Source organism: Mercenaria mercenaria, chromosome 18 (assembly GCF_021730395.1).
Source record: "Mercenaria mercenaria strain notata chromosome 18, MADL_Memer_1, whole genome shotgun sequence".
NCBI lineage: Eukaryota > Metazoa > Mollusca > Bivalvia > Venerida > Veneridae > Mercenaria > Mercenaria mercenaria.
In genome coordinates, this window is record NC_069378.1 from 38,198,440 (window position 1) to 38,226,437 (window position 27,998).

The 27,998-nt window shown below is 35.1% G+C and overlaps 1 protein-coding gene across 1 annotated transcript; it reads left to right on the forward strand.

The window, feature by feature from the left end:
- Positions 1 to 1,580: 1,580 nt before the first annotated feature.
- LOC123539156 (putative testis-expressed protein 13C) lies at positions 1,581 to 27,846 on the forward strand. Its single transcript, XM_045323649.1, has 3 exons — positions 1,581 to 1,652; positions 19,021 to 19,110; positions 25,822 to 27,846. The coding sequence occupies exons 2-3, from the start codon at positions 19,032 to 19,034 to the stop codon at positions 27,714 to 27,716; spliced, it is 1,974 nt and encodes a 657-aa protein (XP_045179584.1). The 5' UTR covers positions 1,581 to 1,652; positions 19,021 to 19,031; the 3' UTR covers positions 27,717 to 27,846.
- The last annotated feature ends 152 nt before the right edge of the window (positions 27,847 to 27,998 follow it).

Genomic DNA, 27,998 nt, shown 5'->3' on the forward strand with positions numbered 1-27,998 from the left:
GAGTGCATATTTTCCGATGCAAAATAATAACCTGTTTATTACATACGCATCTACACGTATAAATATAATGTAAATATCATAAATTCGTTCAATAGCTTGAATAGAATTAACAATACTGAACTAAATAGAAAAAATAGTGTAACAACACACAGAGAATTACGTCACGCACCCGATATGAAATTCAGGCGCCAGTGTATGGAAAAATATTGACGTTTCCGGTGCCAGTGTAACTTAACGGGGAATAGAAATGTGTATGTAATAAATATTTATATGGACTACATTCGAGTGGACCACGGAGGCATATCCGGCGAGTTACTACCTTCATGCCTATAATGAATGTCAAAGTTTTCAAAATCATTCTGTCGCAGTCAATTATTGTACAACAATTTTGCCAACTTTCAGTTTGAAAGAGTGGCTACTGTCGGAGGAATTATGCCTCATTAAGATAGGCCGTCCATACCTGCAAAAAACAAGTCAGAAGCATAGAATATGCCAACTTTTCATTAAATAAAGTATCATACAGATTTACTTTTCTTATTTCTATCATTCGTTTGCAAGAAGCAGCTAAAAATACTCGAAAAATAATCGATTTCTGTCATTTTTACCTAAAATGATGTCGCTGATGCGAAACCGAGACGTGGGGAATCCCTTATTCAATGTTCAACTTTTTTTCGTATCAAAATAGCGTTCATGGAACTCATCGTTTTATATGCGTATTGCTCCTTCCGCGTTCATACTACACATTAACGAATGTAAGAACCCAAGCATTCAATACCAAGGTTTATGATTGTGCTACATTTCTCTTAGGGAAAGCTTGGCTATTTTAAGATTAGCATTCGCGCGGTGGATCATGGTATTGGTATAGAAATATGTGCTTGGTTTGTTACTGACTGTATTACGAAGACAGATCAGTGAACAGACTATATTGCAATAAGTTATTTGGTTTCTACAATAGCCGTAAATAGGCCATGTTCATGCGCTTTGTTGTAGCTGCACTTATTTTTCAGAGTATGTAGGATCTGAATGTAATATGCCGTTATGCACTAAGAAGTGCGCCGATTTTGATTTTCCCGGCACCGCCCCATAAAGCCGCTAGAGCTCGGATTTCCGTCCCACGCCCTGGCTTACTGAAGCAGTCATATAAGATCTGATAGTCCCCAACACAATTGAAAACATGCTCTTGTTGACAGAAAACGTTTTAAGTGATCAGACTGACCATGATACTGTCCTTGATGCTTGAATAATACACTTTCTTTTTAACACTAAATGATTCATTTGATACACGCTACTAGTGTAATTACGCCAAAAGCATGCATTTTTTGTAATAAAAATTGCACAGACCTGCACAAAAAGGTATGAATACGGTGAGCAAACATGCATTATTATGTCACAATTTCACGCGATGGCCAATGTATGTATGACACAACATTTTGCCTACAGATTTAAAACTGGAGTCTTTGATGTGAAATAGACATTTCCAGATCTTGTTAGAAGACCTGTATCACACTTGTAACACTTTAACAAATCAGCATTTTCTGTGTACTTTTTTCATGTTGTCTAACCTTATATAAAGCATTGGAAATTTTCAGAGGTTGGAAGAAAGAGTTAGAATTTCCCATCCGCCTCGTTTCGAAGTCTAGGCGCCTTAAAAGGTAGGAGTTTCGTTTATTTTGTAGAACTAAATTTTCTATTTCAGTAAATTGCAAAAATAAATAACTATACTTACAATCATCCTATTTCAAATTTTAAATATAATCTGTTTATGATAAAAGCATTTAATTATTTACTGAATCAAATGGACCATTATGAAAAGACATGTTTTTCGAATTATTACCAGATGATCAATTGTAAATGTTTTATGTCGAATAAAAGTCAATAAAATTATCTCATTTGTTAAAAAAACTTAACTAGATCATATTTTAGCGACTTCGTAAAAATTACTGCGAGCAGTGTAGAAAATATTCATAGTGCCCGGACAATATAAATCTGTTAAATATGGTCACTGTTATAATGGCATCAGGCACCGTTATAGCGACGATTTACTGTAAATTAAATTTGCAAGAATTTTTCGCATGTTATTTAAATCAAGTAGTCACTTTGGTAACTGCAGTAAATGTGTCATACCAGTTTTTCAAAGCGACCTCTTCATTGCAAACATCTTCAAAGGCGATTAGTAACTATTTTGATTAAACAATATCAGTCATTCGCCGGTATGATTTTTCTTTTTAAATAATTCATGAAAATTGTTTACGGTTTGCATACAGGTAAATCATAGTCACGAATTTAATGGTTAAATCATTGCAAAAAATGATATTTTTATGACGAGTACATTTTACACGCTTGAAGGATATATATGTGACTAGCTCCTATATATATATATTTTTTTTAAATTTTAATATTGTGAATATAGCCAGTCTATATCCCATGTTCAATCAATTCTCTGAAAAAAATCTCTAAAATAAACTGGCATGTGACACTACTTCGTAAAATGAAAGAAAAAATACAAAAGTTGCAATTTTGTGACAAAGTCTTTATTTTCAGTCTAGTGGCTAGTCTAGAAGGATATATATATATATTTATTTTTCTGTGTTTTTTTTGCAAATGAGCAACCACGTTTGAAGTGATCTTCTCGTAACAATTGTGGCGCATCTCTACTTAAAAGTCAATTCTTTAGGGACACACTAAGGTTTCTACTTCATATAAGTTCAAACAGATGCACAAAAAAAAAAACCCGACTGAATTTGAATAAGCAAACATAAAACCTTTTTTGATGAGTTTGCTGGATAAACAGTAAATATTTGACATGTGTTTACCCTAACACTTAGTCTTTCTCGACTATAGCATTCGGATAATTATATTTTGGTCATGGAGCATTAATGGTTGGTGTAACTCAAATTATTTGGGTGATTTTTGCCAGGTTTTGACTGACTGTCCTTGTCAAGAGGCCTTATTATTTATAAGTAAGTGTTAATAATGTTAAATAATATGTCACGGTATAGGACTTCAAATAAGAAAAGGAGAAAGTGTGTAGGCGGCCAGGTAGCTCAGTCGGTAGAGCATTGGAACAGCATTCCGAGGCCCCGTGTTCGGGTCCCAGTCTGGCTGTCTGTGACAAATACATGGAGTAGTCTGATTGGCAGACAAATAAAGGAATTCCAGTACTAGTATTTGATAAAATAGGAGCCAAAAGAAAAAGTTCATATAATACATTTTTGTCTATTTCCAAGAATCGAAATTCACAACTTGGTGGTATTTTAAGTGAATCAATTCCTTTATCTATGGAGGAAACTGCATAAAAATATCTTTCTTTAAATGATGACCTATAAAAGCGTATCAAGTTTTGTAATCAGTTAACCCATTCTTGAATTATATCCCTTTTAATTCAGTTGCGGAGGAATCGAAGACCCAAAAATTATTGATTTTTTTCTTTGAAAATGTAGAAGAAAACCATAGTAAGTCCAAGTCTATTGTATACTTGTATGTCTTTTAGAAAATCATGTACATGTATCTATTTTATGAAGGAAAAAAGTTAATATAGCACAGAAACATTTTCAATAACCAGATATTGATGTGTATGTGTGATGCAATTTGTGTGTGGATGAGCTTATATTTATGTGGTTTTAACGTTGAAAACGAGGGAAAAAACTGATATCCAATAGGCACGCACTGAAAGCAGGCCATTTCATGTCCGGTCATTCGGCAATGGATTTTAAGATAATGATCATTAAATGAGCGGGTTCTTATTCCTGTTCAAATTTAGGAATCAAGTATTCCGTTCTTAATTTTTTTATACAGGACTTCATTTAGCAGCGTTCTAGTACTTTTTTTACAAATCACTCGAAATGATGATACAGTTTAACCCTAATCATGCTGGACACGATTGATTCTGCCTTTGCATCTGTGCAGTCTGATAATGATCTGGACTGTTCGCCATTCAGTCAGTAAATTTTTGGTAAGAACCCCTTTTAACAGTTAATGGTAATGTCCAAATTGAAATTGGACAAGTTCGTTATAGAAATTTAGCAGGGAAAGGGTTAAAACGCAGCGCATTGCGTTGGGAGTAAGATTGGTAACGTCCGTAGTGAACATAGCATGTAACTAACATTTACCAACTGTTTCACTACGCACAATATTTTGTCCCAAACCGAAGCGTGTCAAATTATGCAAAACAGTCCAGAATTTTATACAAGTGTTAGGCTGATAGTCTGACATCTTGTTCACTATGTCAAGCGTGAATATGACGAGTTCAGCAAAGTATGTACCGAAGATCATAAATATACGATGGATTGCTTGTGTTAATTTTTTAGAAAGGATCCGGTTGTTCTTTATTTCATATACTCTGTTGCAAAAGAAGTGTGCACATAGGTGTTCGTCAATTTAAGTATATAGTATTTTATGTTTGGTACCACAATTTAGGGCAGTTTATGACCAATTTGATGTGCATCGGTTGTTTTCAAAATTTTGACATTTAAGGGGATTCTTGGCTATTCAAACACAACAGGGGTCAAAAACAGAAGTTGCAAATCTCTCTCTTATCAGATTATCAAAAAGTTACTGCCTGTGTTTTGAATTTGTTTTCATTTCTCAAAGACAATTTTGTTTCATTATCGTGTGTGACCACCTCTGCTATTGATGCAAGCATTGATGCGGCCGCGCATGGATCTAACGTAACGTCGAAGGAATGTTATTCTATTCTTGAGTAAGACCGTTTTGAAGATCATTCAGGTTGTTTATACCGCCTCTCCACCAGTTTGCTGAAGTCGTTGGCGCAGACGAATAATGACGTTCCTGTTGCACCGAACGTCCTGCTGACGTAAGTGACGGTGTCTCCCCGAGCAAGCATTGTTAATGTTTTAATTCGCTTAGTCGTGGCATTTTATTACAGCACAGATTTGAAATCTAACGTGTTTTTCCTTTTACTAAAGGCATAAGGAAAGTGGCAAAACACGTTTTTGTAGACATGTACATTTCCCATGGGCAGCGCGTGCAAATCGTGCAAAAGTACGCTATCGCTTGTAACCTTAAATCCACCTAGGTTTTATCGTACAATTTTCGCAAGATTGATAGTACATGGCTTCGAGCATAGTATGTTGAAAATTTGAGATCGATACGTTTTTTAGAACTGGAGATATTCAAATTTAAAAAGTGCACACTTTCTTTTGCAAGAGAGTATATATTATTAAAATCTATTTATTTAAACTTTATTTCGACAGTTTTTAGAGTATAGATTTTCAAAGACTTATAATTCCTTAAAGAACTACATGTATATACTACAGAAAGGGAGAATGAAATAGCGGTGTTAACGTTTGTATACAAAAGTAAGGTTTCATTAAATACAAGCATTTCCACTTCTTTCAATGTCTCTTTTCCAGACATGTAGAACAAGCTTATACCGCCGTTTTTACCTCGTATACCATAAGAGCATGAAGATTTCGACATGCTACGAATGAACTTTATAAATCTTTTAACGCAATACTTTTTATTTTTGAACAGCAGACTTGTTTCAAAAGTTTTTCTTAATAATTTCAACCATACTGAGTATACTGGTTAGGAAGCATTTTCTGGACAGGACCAGTTTCCGGACACATGTAATATCCGCTTTATTTCGTTGTTATTCATGTAATTGTTTCATCTAGATCATTTAGATGTTTGTTCTTCATGTCTACAACAAACCACTATTTTATAAGGCTGTATAATGTTTGGGTTTTTGATGATAACTCACCCGCGTTTACAAAACAACTTCCTGTCTCAACGAGGCATGAAGATAGCATTGCGCATGCGCAGTAGTTCACACTTGCCAGGGTATCAAGTGTGAAAGAAATAATCAAACTACATAATGATTGTCTGCTGATAACATGTTCTACTTTTAATTCACGCTAAAAGTTACATAAGATGCAGGGCTGTCGATTTTTGCACTAATTTTATTCTATTTCTATTGAAATTATCAAGAATTCGTATAAGAGGAAATTCGAGTTTTTTATAGTCAACCTCGGTTTGCTTTCGTAGCTGCTATTGAACGTCGGGTTATGTTTCATGTGCAATTTTGAAGAGATGAATGATTAAGAAATGTGTAGAAATAGTTTAATTACTTATTTTGATATCAAATTAACAACAAAACACCGTCAAAATATTTGTCCGGATACTGGTTTACCAGACGGAAAAATAACTTATTTTAGTGACCCCATTTGAGGCCCCATGGAACCCATATTTTACGTCACAACGCGATGCTGATTACAACATCGGATGTGGAAGGAACTGAAGTTTGTGCAGTGTGGGCTTCATTAATGTCAAATATTTTCTTAGGGAACAATGGAGCCGAAATATGAAAATGTGTCCGGAAAATGGTTCCCAACCAGTATGTTTTTCCTATTTCACTCACATTCGAGCAAAAATCAATTACAGGTCACAATGTTCTGCGTAATGTTATATATGTATGAAAAAAAGATTGGTTTCATTTTCTGTTTAAAAGATGCCCACTCCGTTGGCCTTGTCCGAGCCGACGACGGGCCTTAAAATAACTTGATTAACGAAACATTGTATTTGGTGTTATATCTGATAACAAAGGTTTGTATGCAGGCACATAGAAGTGTGCAACTGATACGTAGCGGTACACTAAATAAACTTGTTGTTTGCTTCAATCACATTTAGTGAACCTATTAGACTGGTTGTGACACCGTTAAATGTCGCAGTCGTTAAATGTCGCAAGGTTGCCGTTAAATCTCGCAACTACCGCCAAATGTCGCAAAATCATTTGCCGCTATCTGTCGCACCTTTAACGTTAAATATCGCTAGACTTTGTCCACCGTTACATGTCGCAACACCAACGCTAAATGTCGCACTGTCTATTCAAAACTATGACATACATTTGTATTAAAAATTCATTGTGTATTCTTTTTCAAATCTTATTTTGTGTAATAAACTTGAATCTTCAATAGCAAAATAATATGGTGTTGGTTTTTAGCCCGATGGAGGCAGCAGACTTAACATGCTAATTAACAAATAATCAAAGCCTTCGAGTGGTTTATCGACTAATTTATCACGGTTTAGAGTTCAGATGCGCAGAAATTAAACCACGGGGCTTTAGCCCGAGTGGTTTAATATCTAAGCATCTGAACGACGAACCGTGATAAATTAGACGACAAACCACAAGAAGGCATTGATTGTTGTCATTCTAACATGTTCAGTGAAATATTTTGGTAAAAATTACGCTGGGTTTCATTTATTCGAGTAGTAATGAACTGGGCGACATGTTGCAATTTGACGCCATAATTTACGTCATAATGCTCTCTTACTGGTCCACGTGTCAACCGTTGTTTATCGTAGAATATACAGAGCTTGACTTTCTTCTGATTTAACTGGCAATCAAATCGAGACATGTTAGAATGTTATACAAATAATCATCTTTATACTAATTGCTAATATATAATTATAGAAACAAGAGGGTGGTGATGGTCCTGAATCGCTCAGTTTTGACAGATGGTCACGGAAGAAAAATATCTGTGTATATATTTTGACCAGTGTAATTTTAAAGTTTCCACTACATACATACGGGTTGGTAATTACACTCCATCAAGGTTAGTTGGGGGCGGGGCAGGGGTTTGGAAAGGGATGAATGATGATACAGGAATCTAAGGCACAATGCAACAATTATTTAAAAACAAATTGTGGTGAGGGTGTGTGTGTGTGTGTGTGTGTGTGTGTGTGTGTGTGTGTGTGTTTCGGGAGGGGGGTGGAGGGGGGGGGGGGGGCATTTACTTAAATGAGTCAGGCTGAACTGGGCTGGGCTAGTTTAGCCTTCAATTTTGACAGAAGATCACTTGTTTTTGGTATCGTGTGGGGAATTTATCGGAGACTGTCTATATACAAATTAAATTTTTAGCTTTGTAACACCTACATAAAAGTATAGTGATTTGTTTAGGGCACACATTTATGTTTTTTAATAACATAATCTCAAGCGATCGAAATAAGATGTCGTGAATTTGAAAGATGTCGTGCGTTCGAGATAAGATGTCGTGCGCTCGAGCTAAAATGTCGAATGATCGAGATAAAATTTCGAGTGCTCGAGAAATGATGTCGTGCAATCCAGATAAAATGTCGTGCACTCGAGATAAGACGTCGAGCGATCGAAATAAGATGTCACGCGCTCGAGATAATATAGCATGCTCTCGTGACAAAATGTCATGCATTCTAGATAAGATGTCAAGCGCTCCAGATAATATGCTTAGTGCACGATACCTTATTTCGAACGAAAAGCAAAAAATCCAACATTTTCATCGTTTAATAACAATTCGAAAGCAATCACAAAACTGTTCAAACTTCATTGTCAGGGCATATGACGAAAACGTCTCATTCAAATATTTTTTTTTGGTAAAACCAATTCAAGCATACTGTATGTTACAAAATTCACTTGTCATCCGTCGTATCGTGTGTCGAGCGTCGTGTCGCATTGTTGTGCCTCATGTTGTATGTTGACCGTCTACTCTTTTAAATCGACGCACGGCATGCGATACAACGCGCGACATTGTAGGGATGATACACGTTTTTTGTGTGTATTAACGTCTGCAGAAGTCCGCGGGAATGTTTGTGTCCGAAGGGCTTCTGCAGACGTAAATACACAAAACAAACGTGTATTGTCGCTATTCTTGCATAAAATCATTACACGACTACTAATTGTATTGTTTTCTTATGTGATGACTATACGTTCCGGTACAATTTTTAATTACCATTCTGTTGTTCTTGGAAACGGTTACATGTTTTAAATATACATAACCGGGGCCGAGAAATCAACAACACTGCCAAAAGTATGTACTGAAGGTTTTTTAACGCTTTTTTTTATCTCTCATTATTAAAAACATGTCATTACCAATAATTTTTCATATTACTTAAAACTTTGTTAAACAGGAGCACAATTTCCCAGAATAATAACTTTACATTCGAGTTATTTTGAGTACGAAAATATTTTTTCCCATAATACATGGGCGGATCCAGTGAAAAAAGTAATTTTATGCGAGAATACGAAACGACGCGCGACACGACGTTCAACAAAGATACGCACTCACCTATACTTATCTCGAGTTCAAAGTTATTGAAGGTAATATCTAAGTTGTAATGACTGTTGAACTTACCTTAGTTATTTTTCTTCTTTTGCTGTGCGACATTAAGCGTTGGTGCTGCTGGACAAATTCTTGCGACATTTAGCGTACATTTCTGTATCGGTCAACACACTGAAATTATAGTTTGTCTTTGCCCATTCCCTGCCAATGCGTTTTTTCTCGCCGCTTTAACATACCGTGTAAAGCATCATGTTTTCGTTACAAATATGCTCGAAAAAATCGATATTCTTGCGTTGCAAGAATAACCATGTTAATTTTTACTCTTTTTGTTTGTTGTGAAATTCTCTCGTTTACAAAAATGCGATAAATGAATGCCTACTTCAAAAAATGGGTGGAGCTCGTAAAATTACTGAAATAGATTAAAATTATATGATTCCAAGATTTGATTTTTAAATCATTTTGACCTGTCAGTAACAATATATTTTTCTCAAAGTATTCTGACTTTCAAGCTGATGTTAAACATTTTTTAACATTCATGTTCTTCGATATTTTCATTATTATGGACAATATGAAAAGAGTTTATGTTTCGTTAGAACTGTTTTTGAAATCGCTGGTTAGACTTATGAAATCATTAAATGCAAAGACCTTTTTCAAAACAAGATAAAAATTGGTGCATAGGATCAAGGTTGCCTTTAACAACTTCTGCCTTTACCATTTGATAAACCTGAATATTAAAACTCCTTATGGTTTAAAGTTTTACAATATACTACTTACGATTTACTAATTGACTTTTCGGGACCTAAAATTCTTATAGCGCATGTGACAGGAGCATGTAGATTTCGACAGAATGTTACAAATACATATTAAAATGCAACAGAGTGAAAGAAACACGATGCTTTTTAGAAAGGGCACGATGAAAGGAAGAAAAATAGGATTGTTTATATTTGGCAGTGGTATATTTCCCCAACACGCTGAATAATGTTAACATCTTTAACATTACCTATGCAGAGAAACAAGAAAACTTTCTGACCAACGCTCGGGAAATACCCTTGTTCAAACATGATCACCATTTAAAGGCAAAAAAAATCCTATATAAGTGACCCCACCCCCACCCACAAATGCCAGGCATCTTAATCCCCAATAAACAGGATCCTGTCTGGTCCGGTCTGATAAGGGTCCATAAAACCCCTGTAGACTTGACATGTAGTCCATGTCAGAGGATCATAAAATTTATTGATATGTAAAGATAATTGCTTATATCCTGTGTTTTGCATTTTATTGATTGAAATACAGCTTTTTTCAGAATATACACAAAAATATTTTAGTTGACAATATCTGGAACAACTGATACGTATTAGCTTCCTGATAATATACTAATAGTAAGAAAACTTTATTAACTGCAGAAAAATTCTGATTATAGTATAAGAACTGTGATTTGGGAATATATAGTTCCCCAGGTGTGGTCTAAATTTCTTTTATTTATAATAAAATCCAGCAATAAAGAGATATTATTGTAATAACAAATCTTAAAGTATGCCTGTAACCTCTGGTGTTCCTCAAGGTTCTATTCTTGGCCCTCTTTTATTCTTATTTTATATCAATAATATCGCTTTAGCTTCAAAGAGTGGCAATATAGACCTCTATGCTGATGACTCTACTATGTATGAATCAGATTGTGATTTAGATAAAGTGCAAACTAAACTCCAACAGAACTTAGATGTTATGCAACAATGGTGCAATTTAAACAACATGTCACTTCATCCGAAGAAAACAAAATGCATGGTTTTGTGTACTAAACAAAAAAAAAGTAACAACTGTAAAGAACTATTTTTAAGTATTTCCAAGCAAGTAATAGAAAATGTCAAGGTGCAAAAATTATTAGGTGTTTATATAGATAACACATTGTCGTGGAATGTTCAAATTGAAACAGTTTGCACTAAACTTAACTCAAAAATAGCATTGTTGAGACTTATATCGTACTATTTGACATATGAAATGAAAAAAAAAAATTCTATAATGCATATATAATGTCAATATTTGATTATTGTTGTACTGTATGGTATATATATATTTCTTTATTTCCTCCATTGACGAAGAGCATATGAATCATACAATACAATTAAATACAAATAAGACAACAATATATACAAAATATATGTACATGTGAACAACAAATACATTTGAGATATAATTTTCCATAATTACATGCTGAAAAAGATCTATATATAACAATTTCGTCAGCAAGATTAAGTTTCTTATTCACTCAGTTTATGAAATTGAGCATAAATGAATGGAAAGAAAAAAACAATCTTGTAGAATGGAGAAGACATGCAAGTATTAAACTAAGGTTTGTCTAATACTAGAACGATATTGATACATAAATCTATTTTGATGTAAACAACATTGAGCGATCAATCTCAGCCGAAAATATAACACACCATATCAAAAGCCTTAATCGAAACGAAAGCATTAAGACTTTTACGATGTGCAAATACCTTTGCGATATTTCTATTATTGTTTATTTTGCTGATCTATTATGAATTCAACTAGGTAATTGCTGAACTCACATAGAAATATTTTACAGCCAGTTCATCAGATGTGCACACTTTACAAAAGCTTTAAAGCTATACACCCTGGCCTCGTCGCTCAGACAAAATGATGTGAAGCCACGAAACATTTCAATTATCATCAACAATCCTTTATCATCATACATACAAATAAAAGTTTCTAACTCCTCAAGACAATCTCTATAAACATGTATGGGATGATTCTTAAACGGTAGATATATCTGGAAAATAAATATGTAAGTACCTGGGTTAACCATAACTTGGATACCAATAAAATATTTAGAATCAATGTCTAACGGCATGATATACTGACTCAATTTTTTATGCCATAAGAATGCAAGACCCCCTTTACCGACCCTCCTCAACGATAGCATGTCAAGCTCAGGGTCCGACACTGAGAAACTGGTATGATTATTTAACTTTTAACCTTTTCCAGCAATGAAACATACAATCTAAGATCTGCTGCTCATAATGACATAGTATATCTAAACATCGTACAAATAATGGCAAAAAAACCCCAAAAAACTTTTGTTACAATGGTGCAAATGTTTGAAATTCAATTACAAATGAAATTCACTCCACATGTTCTCTAACTTCTTTAAAAAACAAAAATAAAAAGTATATCTTACAGTTGACTGCCTAAAGAATCTCTTTGTTTATATCAGCTGAATTATAACTATGTCATTATAATATAATCAGGCATGAATTTATTATGTCACTAATTGATTGCCTAAATGGAAACTGTATAAATGGATACTTAAAGGCAATATCTATTTAAGGGGTATTTGTCTAAGAATGAATGTGATATAAATTAGGGTATGTGATAGTGTAAATTGTATTTGGTTGTTGTTGTTGTTCACAAAGCAACATTTAAAATTAAGATGCATCATTTGTACTTTGTACTGATCTATATCTTCATGTGCTACTTTCTACAGATAAAGATGTTATCATTATTATCATTATTATTATTATTATCATCATTATTATTATTATTATAACTTTAAAATTAAGATGCATCATTTGTACTTTGTACTGATCTATATCTTCATGTGCTACTTTCTATAAATAAAGATGTTATTATTGTTATTATTATTATTATTATTATTATTATTATAGTCTATCAATGGTCCTGTCTTGTATATTGGCCCTTACCGCCAATACGCAGACCGTACCATCCCCTCGCATACCAGAATCAATGTCTTTAACTTTTCTGTTTGTTTCGATTATACTACAGTTGCTATTTATAAAAAAAATGCTTCTAAATACTACAGTGATCAAGTATCTTGCTCTTGATTTGTTTCGAAAATAAAACTTTTAAGGATTTATTTCATTTCGAGTATTGATTTATTATTTTCTTCCCTATTCATTATCTTTATCTGATGAACTTTTGTGACTGTATGTAATTTTGCTATTCAACAGTTTTTTTGGTAGAATCACGATACTTGCGTTTGTAATTTTCTTATTTGATTCTATATAGTCTGTAGCTCAGTCGGACAAATCCTAGAACCAAATAAGAAAAATAACAAATGCAAGTATCGTGATTCTACCAAAAAAGTGTTGAATAGTAAAATTACCCACTGTGTAAACCACAGTGAAGCAAAGACTAATTTTTCACCATATGTAGTCTGTAATATCATTACACTACTGCTAACTAAGTGCATTAAGATATGAAAAACCCATATTGTTTCAGATGTTGTAAATTTAAATTTGCTGCACATGTTCAATGATTTATGGTCGCCAGCCTTTCTTAATACCATATTTAAAATTAATAGAATAAACTAGAGCTATCACTAAAGGTGATGAATGTACCCCCCCGCATGCACTGACACAGTACATTGCAATTTGACCAACACAAGATTGCACAATTATGTGGAAGATTAGGCGCGCACAAGATTGCATATGCAGACTGTATGTACATAGTATGTTAACAAGAAACAAAGTCCAATAACTCTGCAATTTTTGTCGTTGAAAGAACCTAACATGCCCCATGCACAACTACTGTTGTTACTGATCACCTGTGTGAAGTTTCATTAAATTGTGTCAAGGGGATGAGGAGAGATGGTGCGCACAAGATTGTGTCTATGTATATAGTATAGTAACAAAAAACAAAGTAAAAACAAAGTCCCGTAACTCTGCATTTTTTTTTCTGAAAGAACCTAACATGTCCTATGCACAACTACTGTTGTTACTGATCACTTGTGTGAAGTTTCATTAAATTGTGTCAAGGGGATGAGGAGAGATGGTGCGCACAAGATTGTGTCTACGGACGGACAGACAGACAGACAGACAGACAGACGGACAGACAGACAACCTGAAACCAGCATACCCCCCCCCCCCTTACAACTTTGTTGACGGGGGGTACAATAATACATTCTTTAATAATACCTTCTTATAGTATATTTCTCGATTCAAAATACGTTGTTTTACGGTAAGAACATACAAAGGTAAAAATAAAGTGGAACTTTGTTATTGTCCGTCACTCAAACGATATGATGTCACTTCTGTTTACGGACGTTAATTTCCAGCGCTTTGTGGAACGTCGAGAAACTATCAAGATACCTGTTTTTTTCGTGTTTTACATAAACTATATATAATCAATGCATGAATTGATAGTTGTCATTAACAGCACGAGAGACACTCTGGCATGGAGGAGCAGGGGGTGGGGTGCAGAAGGGAAACGCCAGTCCAGTGTGCAACAAATAATAAATCAATTAAGTTAGTCAAAAATTTTAAAATCTCTGGTTGCTGATTGGATGTTTAGACTACTGTAGTTTTACTAGATATTTCATTAGAGGGTCAGTATACGATCTATTACCTATAAACTTATAAGCTTTTAGCACTGATCTTAGAAGCCAGCAGAATACTGGAAAAACATAAATATTTATCTAACAGGTATTCACATGTCGAACTGCATGCATACCTGAGTCGTTAAACAAGATACGGACACACATTCAACATACTGCGCGTGTCTTGTTGTTTGTCATTGACTTGTAAATGGCACGTACAATATGTTCTCGCATGTTTTGACGAAGATTACGTCTAGTAATTTTTTATCTGGCCAAAGGCTTACATCGAATTTGCTAATATCCTAACAGCTTTAAAAACGCGCAGTTCTTCGAATTATAATAACAATAAGAAAAAGTCGCGGGAATGGGGAGGGGTGGCGATCGAGAAGGGGGACTGGAACAAAAAGTCTGTTTACTCCGGACCATACAAAAAAAGATGAAAAATAACGCGCATCGATGAAGTTTTGTCTGAATGTTGATTAAATACTACATTTTCTTTTTTGCGCAATTCCCGTCTTCGGTTGTTATGAAGACCGCCCCTCAACACCTTTCCTCAAGGCTATAGTGGATCTGCGTGCATTTCTCACGGGAAGTAATTTTTCTGGCATAATTTAGGTGAAAGTGGTCCGAATTTATTTTTCTACACATGCTTACAGATTATTCATTGTGGAAATTACGAAAATTTTACAGATCGATTTCAAACCTATATTTAAACAATTATTTCATAAATTTGCCCATTGAGAGCTGAAAAGTACAGGTTAATTCGCATCACTCGTGTCGTATCATTTTTTTTCGCGGCGGTGAAAGGTTTTCATTTGATTGATTGATTCGTTTCAACATACAATGTATCGATATAACATGGCAAATTATCATATACATACAACAATCAAATCTTTATGAATATAAGCTGAAATGTGCCAGGTCACAAAACATTATATAACAAGGATAACACAAAAAAGGAGTAGAGATAAGCTCAATACTCTTATTTCCATTGTAGTCCTTAATTTTTATATATAGTATTATATGACACAGGAAGAAAACAAAAAATAAATTACTGAAATACTGAACTTCAAGTAGCACATTTTGAAAGACTTTTTAGAAAAATAAATTAAAATATAACTTCAATAAATTACTATCACAGATATAATTGTAGCAAGAAATAATCTCAAAAATAATATCACATTTGAATGAAAGACATTGAAAAATACAATATCATAGCTTAATGGATTAAATGTTATAAATTATGAAAATATAACAAATGGTAAAAAAAATGAGTACAAATATACCAAATTGCAATTTAGATGCAACTAGATTAAGATTCAAAATAACAAAAATAATTTGCCAGTTTAATTAAAGTAACTGAAAACTTGTGTTGAAAAAATTCAATCTGGACAAAATTAACATTTTATAAAATATAAAAGAAGTATTTTGAAATCGATGTAACTCATTGCAGACTTGGAGCGGTCTTCTGCGCATGCCCGGAAATAATTATCAATTGTAGCGCACGGCAAAAATATGCATATTTTTGCATGTCCGCACGCATTTAGTGTATAATATGCATAATATACTGACTAAAGGTTAGGGTTAGTATCACCATGGCTACAAAATATATGCATTTAAGATATTTTAGTACAAATTTAGTTAATCCGGTATATACCGGAGTCTGTAATTTATACCGGCGCTCCAAGTCTGCATTGAGTCACAGTCTTTTGAAATAAGAGTATAAAATATTATTGAAAGGAATCTATAAAATGCTGTTTAACTTTACACTTAAAAACAGACATGGATGTGGAATCCCTGGCTGACTGAGGTAAGTCATTCCAAAGACAACAGCCATTAAATGCAAAGGACTTTTGGCCAAAACTTTAACCTTTGGGATAGAAAATCTTCCAGTATCATTCACATCAAGATCCTTTATCTTTTTTGTGATCGCTCACCGTCCGCCGTCCGGCGTCCGTCGTCCGTCGTCCGTAAACTTTTACTTTAAACAACATCTCCTCATACACCGCTAGGCCAATTTCATCCAAACTTCACAGGAACGTTCCTTGGGTGAAGTTCTACAAAAAATGTTCAAAGAATTGAATTCCATGCAGAACTCTAGTTGCCATGATAACCGAGAGGAAAAACTTTAAAAATCTTCTTCTCAAAAACTAGAAGCCTTAGATATTTGGTGTGAGGCATTGCCTAGTAGACCTCTACCAAATTTGTTCAAATTATGACCCCAGTGTCAAAATTGATCCCGCCCGAGGGGTCATATGATTTTACATAGGAAAATCTTTAAAAATCTTCTTCTCAAAAACCAGAAACCCTAGAGCTTAGATATTTGACATGTAGTATTGCCTAGTGGACCTCTACTAAAGTTGTTCAAATCATGACCCCGGGGTCAAAATTGATCCCGCCCCAGGGATCACTTGATTTTACATAGATTTCTATAGGAAAATCTTCAAAATTTTTTCTAAAAATAAACCAGAAGGCCTAGAGCTTAGATATTTGACATGTAGCATTGCCTAGTAAACCTCTACAAAATTTATTCAAATCATGACCCCGGGATCAAAATTGATCCCGCCCCAGGGGTCACTTGATTTTACATAGGAAAATCTTCAAAAAATTTCTAAAAATAAACCAGAAGGCCTAGAGCTTAGATATTTGACAAGTAGCATTGCCTAGTAGATTTCTACAAACTTTGTTCAAATCATGACCCTCGGGGTCAAATTGACCCCGCCGCATGGGGTTACTTGATTGTACATAGAAAAATCTTCAAAATTTTCTAAAAATAAACCAGAAGGCCTAGAGCTTAGATATTTGACATGTAGCATTGCCTAGTGGACCTCTACAAACTTTGTTCAAATTTTGATCCCCCAGGGTCAAATTGACCCAGCCCCAGGGGTTACTTTATTGTACATAGAAAAATCTTCATAAATTTGCTAAAAATAAACCAGAAGGCCTAAACCTTAGATATTTGATATGAAACATTGCCTAGTAGACTTCTACAAACTTTGTTCAAATCATGATCCCCGGGGTAAAATTGACCCCGCCCCAGCGGTAACTTAATTGTACATCGGAAAATCTTCAAAAAAATTCTAAAAATAAACCAGAAGGCCTAGAGCTTAGATATTTGACATGTAGCATTACCTAGAGGACCTCTACAAAATTTGTTCAAATCATGACCCCCGGCGTCAAATTGGCCCCGCCCCAGGGGCTACTTGATTGTACATAGAAAAATCTTCCAAAAAATGTCTAGAAATAAACAAGAAGGCATAGAGCTTAGATATTTGGTGTGTAGCATTGCCTAGTGGATCTCTACCAAGTTTGTTCAAATCATGACCCCGGGGTCAAGCTTAAAATCTGCAAATCTTCATAGCAACCATTTAACCAGGTGAGCGATATAGGGCCATCATGGCCCTCTTGTTATTTAATGTTGTGGAGTACTTATGGACAGAACTGACAGGGGTGAAATGATCATACATATAATTATGATGGGGCCTTTTGACGTTTAATTTTAAAAACATGGGAAAGTATTAATTGTTTGACCTTGTCCTCAACCGGTAGCCATTTCAGATCAACATCATGAGTGGTAATGGAAAGTGCAACACCCCTCACGCCCTCTAGCACGGCATGCGGAACTGTATTACAAAGATATTGAATGGACTCCATGATCCCTGAAATCTTAAGTTAGAAGTAACTGTATCTTCTACAAATAGAGAGAGTTTGTTAAAGTTTCGGTTATTAGAACGAGTCTTTTCTTTTAAGGGTGGACTTATATTTGTAAAAAAAAATTGTCAATTGTGTTATTATTAGATCTACTTTTTGTAGATTCAGTGAGAATTTTATATCAACAAATTCTTTGAACTAGATCTATCTAAATGGTGTTCTTGGATATTTAGTATTATTATTAGCTCACGGAGTACACAAACAAACGTTCGGATTTTAAATAGAAAAGACGTCATAATAAATGAGTGTCTAGTTCACGTATTTTTCACGTATGTTGTTTGTTTGTTTCAAAATTCCTTGCTGTATACAAGTTATAGCGTTAGTTTTTGAATACAAACAAGATGATAAATTGACCTTATAGCATTAATTAACCCGATTGATTCTATTGCAAATCTTCAGGAGATGCATTAAAAACAAGTGCACATTTGCATATGCACTTTTGTTGAAATGATGTTGAAATAGTTGCGTTTACTTTACATGACATCATCACACATTGAAAATTGAACTAAACCCTACTGTCTTTTCAAGAATAGATTGAACTGCAAAACAAAAAGATAAGTAATTGTTGCAAATAGGATCCTGAATTACGTCATAATAAATGACCTATTGGAAGGAGCGATTGTCTCCTGGTTATTTAGATAATTATATATGTCAACACATGTGTCTTGACGACTGTATTCTGCTACATTGTATGTCCACATTGACGTCACATTTGCTAACATAAAATTGTGTTTTGTATAATGTCAGACGTCACGTCGTTCTTCTCGTGTATATAATGTACACATATTTCAGATGTGTAAATGATAATATGATTGTAAATACTGGTATACGTCGTCTGTGTGTTTCAGCTGTGTCAGTAGTAAAAATGTAAGTTGCATCATATTTATATTTTGTGTATTTCAGATATATCCACAATGGCGTTATTACTGGTATCATGTCTGTCCTTTTTGGTATGTGTATCGCAATCGATTTCAGCAACTCTACATGATAAAGGTGAATATGTTATTATTATTCCTCAAAATTTAGATAGAAGACAATTTCCGTGAGCATGCACACATTTTATTCTGCTCGTACTGGTGTCTGTCGTCCGTCGTCTTACTTCGTCAACATTTTGATTCAATTTTACATCCTCCTTTACCTCTTGACCAGTTTCAATTGACATTCATTAGACTGTTCCTAGGTTATTCCCATGTAAGTCAATGCAGCTGTCATTGTAACGGAAAGGAAAACGTCAAATGTGTACTTGTCACAAACCATTTGCCGGCTCGCTAAATATCTTTACAGCAAAGACACTTTTATCACTTTAGCGTTTACTAGAAAACATGGCTAACAGAAAGCGGAGTGATTTTCCTTTCGTGTATGGCAACTGGAAAAAACATTTTTTCTTAACCTGTTGCAAGGTTATAAATATAAGTGCGAGGTAATGATATTTGTAATAACCTCACACCCAAAGCACAGGCTAAAGCGGAATTATTAATATTAAGTGTGCCAATCTAATCGCAGATGCAAACTTATTAAAATCACTGGATGCGGATCATGCCGATGATACGCATTTATTTCATGCTTTTCAGCGAAATACTGAAATTATCAGTGAAATAAAACTGATATTGTCACTGTTTCAAACAGTAAAATTATCTTTTTTATTTTTCACTGGTACGGAATTACACTTGAATGCGAAAGAATATGAATTTTAAATAATAGACAATTCCTTGCAAAATATACTTCAGTAAAGATATAGATGTATACTAACAGGATTATAAATATATAAATTCTGTCATAATAAAAGGTAAAAGAAATCAGAAAACGTAACAGAACTATTTACAGTTTTTTCTACAAAATATCCTAACGTCACGACATTACGACGCTGTGATGCCAAGCACGTGACGTTGCGCGGACAAACTGGATATAATTTGGTTAAAACCATTAAAAGCACATAAAATAAAGAGAAAATGTGTTTGTTTCAGTGTAAGATCGAAATATATTTCACTCGTGAACACTATAATTTACATTTTCACTTGTGGCAAAATATTGCATCATAGTGTTCACTTGGTGAAATATATTTCGATCTTACACTGAAACAAACAAATAACCTCTATATATAAGCTTGACAATGATTACTCTTGTAAGTTTAATATAAACATTGGCGAAAGAGAATATGCTAAAATATCATAAAATTTGCCAAGTAAAGGGCGAATAACTTTGCTGAAAATTGTTAAATCAGAACATGCTGATAATAGTCACAGTTACACTAGGCACTGATCACTCCTATATGGTTTGGTGAAAATCCACTTAATTATATCAGAGAAGTGGCCAAAACATCATAAAATTTGACGAATCAATGGCTATTACTCCACTTAAAATCATTGAACCAGAACATGTCGACAATATGCTCAACTAGGTCCGGCCTTGATCACCCCTGTAAGGTTTAGTGGAAATCCGCTTAATAAGAGAAACGGCCAAAACATCATAAAAATTGGCGAATCAAGGGCCATAACTCTACTGAAAATCGTATGCACAACTAGGCAGGAGAATGATATTTGTAAAGTTTGGTGTAAACCCGCCCAGTGGTGTCAGATGAGTTGCTTGGACAAACTTTGTGACATGCAGACAGACAGCACTAAATCAATATGTCTCTCCCACTTTATTGTTATATATTGTTATATGAATAGTAAAGTGTTTGAGTTCTGTTCGGGAGGACCCGAGTTTGAATTCTGTTGCAGGAAGACTTCTTGTGCACCTCCAGTTTTTCTGGTAGAAGGGTGGGGGCACTTAGGCTTTCCCTTTTCCGTCCATTCGTCCGTCCGTCCGTCCAAACTTGTGTCATGCATATCTCAAAAAGTATTTGACCTGGGGTCATAAAACATCACAAGATTGTTATTCTGTATGTGAAGTTGTGCTTCTTTTTTAATTAGGATTTCGCAAAACCAGACCAGAGTGATGACCCTTGACTTTGTCAAAACGTTTAAAGAAAAACTTAGATAACCTTCCCAAGTGATCAACCGGTCTTAAAGACTTGATTAACTTTTAGAACGTTCTATAGTGGCTGTGGAAAGTCACCCTATACATTGACTAAGATGTATTATGTGTATGCAGAACTATTGCTGTCAGTTTATAGCGAAACAGACAGGATACATTAGCGCTTTGCTAAAACCAGTAAGCGTTTATTTTAACGATATTGCTGGTCACATACTGCACAGATTCATGCACCTCAATGTGTGCTTTTGTGACCGCTTGATGTCCGTCATCCGTCGTGCGTCGTGCGTCCGTCAACAATTTCTAAAAAATCTTCTTCTTCAAAACTAGTGGGCAGATTTACACCAAACTTCCCAGGAACTATCCTTTGATGTGCCCCTTTCAAAATTGCCCAAAGAATTAAAATCCATGCAAAACTGTGGTTGCCATGGCAACTGAAAGGAAAATCTTTAAAAATCTTCTCAGAAACTGTCGTCCGGATTTAAAATATATGTCTCGGTGACCATCTACTATAAATTGCTCAAGCCGTTCTATTTCGGTAAAAAGCATGGCCACCAGGGGACGGGGCTTATTTTCCCTATATGGCTTTATTGTAAATTTTCAAAAATCTTCTTCTTCAAAACCACTGGGCAGATTTACACCAAACTTCAAAGGAATGATTCTTGGATAGTTCCCATTCAAACTTATCAAAAGAATTAAAATCCTAAAGAAAAATCTTTAAAAATCTTTTTCACTGAATATTGTTAAATTTAACATGTTAGTTTTCATATTTTCCAGTAAAGATTTTCTTCTATACTGTCTTGTTATTTGTACATTCTTATATCCATGTTCGGACTTGCACAACAAGCCACTACTCCAAAGTAGGCGTCGAAATCACATTACAGCAAAAGCCACAAGAAAGCTTCACTGGCAACAAATTACTGCTGTCAGAGCTGCAATTTTGATTGCGTGATCATTTGCAAAAAAATACCACTGATCTCCATATTCAAAAACTAAGGTAGCTTTCTATAAAATGGAAATTTCTGAACATCACACAAAATGCATGTCCATACTTGTAAATTAGCAGTGCTCAGTCAGAAGTATTAAAAGAGGAAATAAGATAGCACTATGAAATACAGACCATATGACTGTAACGGGCAGTAATTTTAAAAATTGAAGAAAATACAGTCAAAAGTTAAACCACTGGTCCAATTTGTCACAAATGTTCCTTAAGAGACCCTTTACTAAATTTCTCTCAATTACACATTATGGCCACCAGTGGACAGCGCTGGTTTCCCCTATATACATGTATAGAAAACTTTGATAGTCTTACAAACCACTGGCCTGAATTTAAAATAAATTATAAATTTACACGACTATCATTATGAAACTGAAGCAATGGGACTCAGGTGAGCGATTTAGGGACATCATGGCCCTCGTTTTTAGCTCACCTGTCACATAATGACATGGTGAGCTTTTGTGATCGCCCTTCGTCCGTTCACAATTTCTTTTGAACACGATAGAGACCACATTTTGCAATCAATTTTAATCAAACTTGCACACAGCTTGTATTGTGGCCAGATCCGATCATGGGTTCCAGAGTTATGGCCCCATAAAAGGCCAAAATTTGCTATTTTGGCTTGTGAACGCAATAGAGACCACATTTTGCAATTGCTTTTTATAAACCTTGCACATAACTTGTATGTGCATAATATCTCGGTTCCTTTCGAAAACTTTCCAGATCCCATCATGGGTTCAAGAGTTATGGCCCATTAAAGGGCCAAAATTTGCTATTTTTAGACTTCATTTATAGTTTGATTTGATACAAACTTGCAAAATATCTTTAACAACAATTGATCTTGGATTCCATAATCATAAGTTCCGGAGTTACGGCCTCTGACTGACCTCTGAAAGAGCCAAAATTTGTAAAATTTTACCTTGTGAACACGATAGAAGTGACATCTTACATTCGATTTTAACCACACATACACACAACGTAAGTCACAATAAGATCTGGGTTCCTTTCGAAAACCGGCTAGATTCCATCATAGGTTCTAGAGTTACTGCCCCTGAAAGGGGCAAAATTTTCTATTCTTACCCTTTCAGCCTTATAGAGGTTTCCTTTATTCTTTGAGTTAATACAAACTTGCACAGAATGTTGATCTTGATTATCTTTAGGCCAAGTTCGAAACTGGGTCATGCAGGGTCAAAAACAGGTCACCAGGTCAAATCAAAGGAAAAGCTTGTTAAGCACCCAGATACCACATTTATGAACGTATCTTCATGAAACTTGGTCCGAATGTTTATCTTGATGATTCCTATGCCAAGTTCGAAACTAGGTCATGTGGGGTCAAAAACTAGGTCACCCGCTCAAATCAAAGGAAAAGCTAATTAACACTGTAGAGGCCACATTTATGACCCTATCGTTATGAAACTTGGTCAGAATGTCATCTTGATGATTCCAATGCTAAGTTTAGAGAGCGATATAAGGCCATCATAGCCTTCTTTTTAAAGATTTTTTTTTCATTGCAAACGAGTGCATGTAATTTGCAAAACAAATATTCTATTTTATGCTCAACTCATTTAGCACATATATGTATATTAACCTTTTGATGTCATTTGAAAAAACAATAAAACAAAAAGCCATGTTCAATGTCGATTTAACATTAATTTAAATACTTATATTCTGTATTGTGTTGTAAAACTACATAATTTTCCAAAATTGACAGTCTTTAACTATATTGTTAGTCAACATGATAGTCGCCAATTTATATGGTATAGAAAATATTACACAATCTTAAAGTGTACATTTTAAAGGTCTAGGAGGCCTAATTTATCCTTTGAATACCTTTTTGTTCTGACAAGCTAAAGTTTATCCTCCAAATGCTTGTTTCGCTCTGGCCAGCTGTAGTTAATCCTCCAAATGCTTGTTTCGCTCTGGCCAGCTGTAGTTAATCTTCCAAATGCTTGTTTCACTCTGACAAGCTTAAGTTTATCCTCCGAATGCCTTTTCGCTCTGACCTGTTAAAGTTTATTTTCCGACTGCGTGTTTCACTCTGACAAGCTAACGTTTATTCTCCAAATGCTTGTTTTACTCTGACAAGCTAAAGTTTATTCACCGAATGCTTGTTAATCCCCCGCCACAAATGGTGGGGGGGGGGTATAGGAATGGTCTCCGTCCGTCCTTCCGTCCGTCAGTCCGTCTGTCCGTAACACTTTCGTGTCCGCTCCATATCTCCTAAACCTCTTGAAGGATTTTCATGAAACTTGGGTTAAATGATCACCTCATCAAGACGATGTGCAAAACTTATGAGTCAGCCATGCCGGCTCAAAATCAAGGTCACAACTTAGGGTCAAAGGTTTGAGCCTTTCATTTAGTGTCCACTCTGTATCTCGTAAACCCCTTGAAGGATTTTCATCAAACTTGGGTCAAATGATCACCTCATCAAGAACTCATGAGTCAGTCATGTCAACTCAAGGTCAAGGTCACAACTCAAGGTCAAAGGTTTGAGCTCTGTATCTCTTAAACCCCTTGAAGGATTTTCATGAAGCTTGGGTCAAATGATTACCTCATCAAGACATTGTGCAGAATTCATGAGTCAGCCATGTTAGTTCAAGGTCGAGGTCACAGCTAAAGGTCAAAGGTTTACCCTTTCACTATCCATAGCAGTGGCGGGGGATTTAGCTGTCTTTCAGACTGCCTTGTTTTACTCTGATTAGCTGTAGCTAATCCTTCAGATGCTTGTTTCGCTCTGACAAGCTAAGTTTATATGGTATAAGAAATATTACAGAATTTTAAAGTCTACATTTTAAAGGTATAGGAGGCCTAATTTATCCTTTGAATACCTTTCGCTCTGGCAAGCTAAAGTTTATCCTCCGAATGCTTTTTCGCTCTGACCTGCTACAGTTTATCCTCCGAATGCGTGTTTCACTCTGACAAGCTAAAGTTTATCCTCCGAATGCTTGGTTTGCTCTGATCAGCTGTAGTTAATCCTTCAAATGCTTGTTTCGCTCTGACAAGCTAAGTTATCCTCCGAATGCTTTTTCGCTTTTACCTGCTAAAGTTTATCCTCCGAATGCATGTTTCGTACTGACGAGCTATAGTTTATCCTACAAATGCCTGTTTCGCTCTGGCTAAGGGGACATGCGAGGTATTGCACACTTACTTTCATGAACAGACTCGATCAAACCGAGCCTGTACTATTTTGCTTGTGTACATTCTACGCTTCCGTATAATCTCTTTACAGAATTTAATAACTATGGTTTACCCTTTGAATGCCTGTTTTCGCTCTGACCAGCTGTAGTTAATCCTCTGAATGCCTGTTTCGCTCTGACAAGCTGTAATTAATCCTCTTAATGCCTGTTTTCGCCCTAACCATTTGTATTTAATCTTCTGAATGCCTGTTTCACTCTGACCAGCTGTAGATAATCCTCTGAATGCCTGTTTTCGCTCTGACCAACTGTAGTTAATCCTCTGAATGCCTGTTTTCGCCCTGACCAGCTGAACGCCTGTTTTCGCTTTGACCAGTCAATTACTCTGTCCTGGTCCTACTTCAGATGAACACTTAAAAGAAACATCTTTTATATAATTAACTTTGTTATGCCCAGTGAAAGTAAAACATATAATAATTAAAATCTAAAATTGATGTCGTTGACCGTCTATTACTTTAAGAATATAAAAGTTTTTATGTCATCATCAATATTTTGATCAGGTTTCTGACCTATTACAAAAAATCTTTGTTTTAATTTAAGGAGGAAATAACATGATGCCTGATATGCCAATGGAAAAACCGGAAATGCAAATGGAAAAAGGCAAAATGATGAACAATATGATGCCTATGAAAAGGGAAGGCGATAAAAAGATGATGAATATGATGGAAAAAATGATGCCGAAAATGCAGATGATGCCGAAAATGCAGATGATGCCTATGGATATGAAAATGATGCCAATGGACATGATGCCAATGGATATGAAAATGATGCCCATGGATAAGAAAATGATGCCTATGGACATGAAAATGATGCCCATGGATAAGAAAATGATGCCAATGGATATGAAAATGATGCCAATGGATATGAAAATGATGCCAATGGAAATGAAAATGAAGCCTATGAATATGGAAATGAAAAATATGATGAAGGAAATGATGAAAATGATGCCAATGAATATGAATATGATGCCCATGGATAAGAAAATGATGCCAATGGACATGAAAATGATGCCTATGGGTAATAAAATGATGCCTATGGATAAGCAAATGATGCCAATGGATAAAAATATGATGCCCATGGACATGAAAATGATGCAAATGGATAACAAAATGATGCCCATGGACATGAAAATGATGCCCATGGACATGAAAATGATGCCAATGAAGCCAATGGACATGAAAATGATGCCAATGGATAAGAAAATGATGCCTATGGGAGGTCCAGACTGTCCACCAGATCAAATGCCAATGATGATGGAAATGATGAAAATGATGTCCATGAACAAGAAAATGATGCCTATGGACATGAAAATGAAACCAATGGATATGAAAATGATGCCTATGGAAATGAAAATGAAGCCTATGAATATGGAAATGAAAAATATGATGAAGGAAATGATGAAAATGATGCCAATGAATATGAATATGATGCCCATGGATAAGAAAATGATGCCAATGGACATGAAAATGATGCCTATGGGTAATAAAATGATGCCTATGGATAAGCAAATGATGCCAATGGATAAAAATATGATGCCCATGGACATGAAAATGATGCAAATGGATAACAAAATGATGCCCATGGACATGAAAATGATGCCAATGGATAAAAATATGATGCCCATGGACATGAAAATGATGCCAATGGATATGAAAATGATGCCTATGGATATGAAAATGATGCCAATGGACAAGAAAATGATGCCCATGGACATGATGCCTATGGATAATAAAATGATGCCCATGGGCATGAATATGATGCCAATGGATAACAAAATGATGCCTAAGGATATGAATATGATGCCTATGGACATGAAAATGATGCCAATGGACAAAAAAATGATGCCCATGGACATGATGCCTATGGATAATAAAATGATGCCCATGGGCATGAATATGATGCCAATGGATAACAAAATGATGCCTAAGGATATGAAAATGATGCCTATGGACATGAATATGATGCCAATGGACAAAAAAATGATGCCCATGGACATGAAAATGATGCCTATGGATATGAAAATGATGCCAATGGACAAGAAAATGATGTCCATGGACATGATGCCTATGGATAATAAAATGATGCCCATGGGCATGAATATGATGTCAATGGATAACAAAATGATGCCTAAGGATATGAAAATGATGCCTATGGACATGAACATGATGCCAATGGATATGAAAATGATGCCTATGGATATGAAAATGATGCCTATGGACATGAAAATGATGCCCATGGATAAGAAAATGATGCCAATGGACATGAAAATGATGCCTATGGATATGAAAATGATGCCTATGGATAAGAAAATGATGCCAATGGATATGAAAATGATGCAAATGGATAAGAAAATGATGCCTATGAATATGGGTCCAGATTGTCCACCTGGTATGGGAGGTATGGACATGAAAATGAAAAAGAAAGGCGGGTACTGAAGACCGACTGTGAAATTAACTAGTATTCAAATTGACTGGGTTAGCCCTTTCATCTCACAAAATGGCATTGACCTAATGGTATATGTTTACATGTAAACGAGAGTTCAATAAATTATGTTAAAAATAGCAGCTTACATATTTGATATTTGCTTTGTATGTTTTAAATTATACAAATAACTTATTTTTAAGGAGTGGACAGACTTGATATTTAAAAGTCTAGCATTAATATGCGAGAATAGTTCTAGTTTTACACTATAATGGGATATCTAAAGGTGTATACTG